Genomic DNA, 3,065 nt, shown 5'->3' on the forward strand with positions numbered 1-3,065 from the left:
TTTGAGATTCCTTACGATTTTAAGTTAATTTTGAAAATGGTGTGGTTGACGATGAGTGGCAGCGGCGTTTTTCGCGAAATTTTCACAAACTATTGATTGTTATGATTCAAATTATACGCCGTTGGAAAGATATCGATGAGGCACAACTTTTTCATGTAGAACACTCTCTTTGATTCCTTATGGTTTTAGAGTAATTTTGATTTTAACAAAATGCAGACAATCTGTTTTTTCGCGACACCAAAATCAACGAGTGAACTTCATCGGACAAAAAACCGCGCTGCTTGATACTGAAAACCGCACTGCATTCGATGGGCAAGCGAACTTCATGGTTTCTTTTTGTTAGACGTAAATTTTTCAAGACAATCATTCTTTTATTTTATCGTCTCGGTAACATTTTTTCAGCACTTCACATTGCGAGTAAGTGAACCGCAACACTACCAAGGGTGAGCCACATAGTATTTTGTTGTCTTTTTTCATACATTGCTCTTAGGGACTGCATTAAAATTAACTCTTGCTTTTTTATACAACATGTGGCAATATAATGAACCTCTCACAGAGTGTGTTATACATGGGCAAAGAAGTGAACCCCATGGTCGAGAGAAATGTAGTGCGACACTAGTAGTTAACTGCACTATTTTTTTCTGCTCCCTAATTTTGTGTTTTTCCACTTTTTTGTTGACGAGTCTGAACTCCGGTGATAAGGCGAGTGAACCACACATATTCTTCTACGGAGACATGCTGAACTTCACGAACAACAATTCTTCAGCTTTTTCTTTTTACATTTTCAACAGTGAGATTTTTTTAATGAAGTCAACCTTTTCTTTTTACCGTAATGTACTCCATGTGCTTCGTGAAGTGAACTTCTTGTGATTCTTTTTTTCTTTTTTTCTAACAAGTGAACCACAAAGAATTATTACACTAAACCGCATCCGAGTATAATAATTTTATAACAAAACAAACCCCAGTTTGTGGGACCTGTACTACGCATGACCGAAGGACTACATGTGCATGTGCTCCGCACCGCATGGACACATCGCGTGAACTGCACGGGGGCAAGGAACAGATATCGTCCTCCTCTTCTGGCTTGCAGAAATTCTGAAAAAAGACTTGATCTTCAGTAACACGCACGGCCATGAGTGTCGCACTGCATGGGCGGCCCTACTGCACTGCGCACCCCGAAAGTTAAGTGCACTGCACAATGCATAACCACTTTTTTAAAATGCAAATAAAAATGAAATGCTCCAAAACAACAAGCCCATTTGTACTTTTACACATGCACTTCACTGCAAAACTGAACTCCATTTTGTTTTGAGCCACAAAGGTCTCCCAGCCGAACTGCATCAGGCAATGCCTTGTTTTTCCTCCGGCGATGTTCACAGTTTTCTCTAACAATTGAAATGCACTTCATACATAAAACAAAATTTATTCACACATAAATAAACAAACTGCACTATAGCGAGAGGTGACCCTCCTCGTCGTCACAGGCAACTGCAACCCATGTCCAGCCAAACTGCATGCTGCCACCATCTGCAATGCCCGCTAACAGTTGCTGCAACGCCCGGAAGCGTACTGCAGTGATACCGCACACATCCAAAATCTGAAAAACGCAAAGAAGAACTAAACTGCAGCAACCTGTCCAAGTATTCATCACATTCAAGGATTCATCAACATAGCAGAAAGAACTCAAAAAAATCCAGCCGGTTGGCACTAGACTACACAGTGATGTACATGCACACGCGCTTGGCACTGCGACGCCACATGCCGTGTATGGGTGTGCCCGCGGCGAACTGCACTCAAGCATGGCGTGGGGATGAGCAGCTCATTTGGTGGCTGAGCTGAAGAGGAAGAAAGGAGGCGGCGGCAGTCCTCCTCGGGCTTCCCTCGAACCGATTGGAGGCAAGGGTTTGGTGTATGGAGGAGCAGGAGGGCGAGATGGGGTTCATTGGAGAAGCGGGTGTTTGGGAGGACGAGGTGAGGCTGTGGGAGGGGAGATGGAAAGTAGCTCCGGCCAGATGGTGGATCTCACCGGATCCGTGCAGGGGCGGCGAGGAATGGTCGGGGCCGCTCGGAGATAAGGCGGCCTGGATCCGGCTGCGGGGCATCGCCGACGAACTGCAAGGGGTGCGACGTCGGCAAACCACACACAACCGAGCCGCAGCAGCCGCAGGGCACCGCTGAACCACACGCAGTGCGTGGGGCGTGTCACCGGGATGGATCAGGCCGATGCAGAGGTCAACGGCCACCGGGGAGGCGGATCTGGGCGTAGGGGATGGGATACTCACCGACGAAGGCGATCCTGGGGGCACCGGCTACGTCGGGAGCGATGCAGGGCAGGGGCGGCGCTAGCCTAGGCCGGCGGCGATGCAGGGAACCGGTCGCGGAAGCCAGGCCAGCGGCGATGCAGGGCAGGGGCGGCGCCAGCCCAGAGCGGCGGCGGGGTGGATCGACGGCCGAACGGCCGGTGCGGTACCGGCATGGGAAGAAGCCGGATGGGGAGGGGAGGTGCGGCGCCGGCGGAGGATGAAGGTGGATCGGGGTGGGGAGGGGAGGCGCACCGGCTAGGAGTGGGAGGAGGCACGGAGGCCGTCGGGCGGAGCTGCGGGCATGGGCGGGGTAAGGTTTGGAAGTCTTCATCTTAAAGCGGTTGAAAAGGTTGCGAAGAACATCAATTCTTGAGTCTCTCTAAGTTGAGACGTCTTTATTGACTTTGGACAGCCAATCCTAGACTAGCTTCGCAGTTTTCAGTGCACTCACACAGCTATACTCTCCTTTGGTCAGATGGCCATAGATGATGTTCTTGACGGTCGAATCCAGTTGGATGAACCTCTTCACATTAGCAGCGGTGACATCTTCACCAACCTTGGGAATGCCTGTCTTGATGACATACCAGAGGTCGACGTCAATAGCTTCAATATGCATGCGCATCTTATTCTTTCAGTAGGGGTAATCAGTGTCATCGAAGACTGGGCATGCAGCGGAGACCTTGATTATCCATGCAGTCGACATAGCTAAAACTCCACGTGGTTAAACCGAATCACATAGAACAAGGAAGCACATTTCTTTGA

General features: G+C 49.2%; 1 protein-coding gene across 1 annotated transcript; it reads right to left on the minus strand.

Annotated features, from left to right (window-relative positions):
* Window positions 1–1,200: 1,200 nt before the first annotated feature.
* On the minus strand, window positions 1,201–2,671 carry LOC125551571 (splicing factor 3A subunit 2-like). The gene is made up of 2 exons (XM_048714822.1): window positions 2,283–2,671; window positions 1,201–1,597 (listed from the first exon to the last, which is right to left on the minus strand). Exons 1-2 carry the CDS (start codon window positions 2,632–2,634, stop codon window positions 1,479–1,481), a joined length of 471 nt encoding a protein of 156 aa, XP_048570779.1. The 5' UTR covers window positions 2,635–2,671; the 3' UTR covers window positions 1,201–1,478.
* Window positions 2,672–3,065: the final 394 nt, after the last annotated feature.

The sequence above is a fragment of the Triticum urartu genome, chromosome 4 (assembly GCF_003073215.2).
Source record: "Triticum urartu cultivar G1812 chromosome 4, Tu2.1, whole genome shotgun sequence".
NCBI lineage: Eukaryota > Viridiplantae > Streptophyta > Magnoliopsida > Poales > Poaceae > Triticum > Triticum urartu.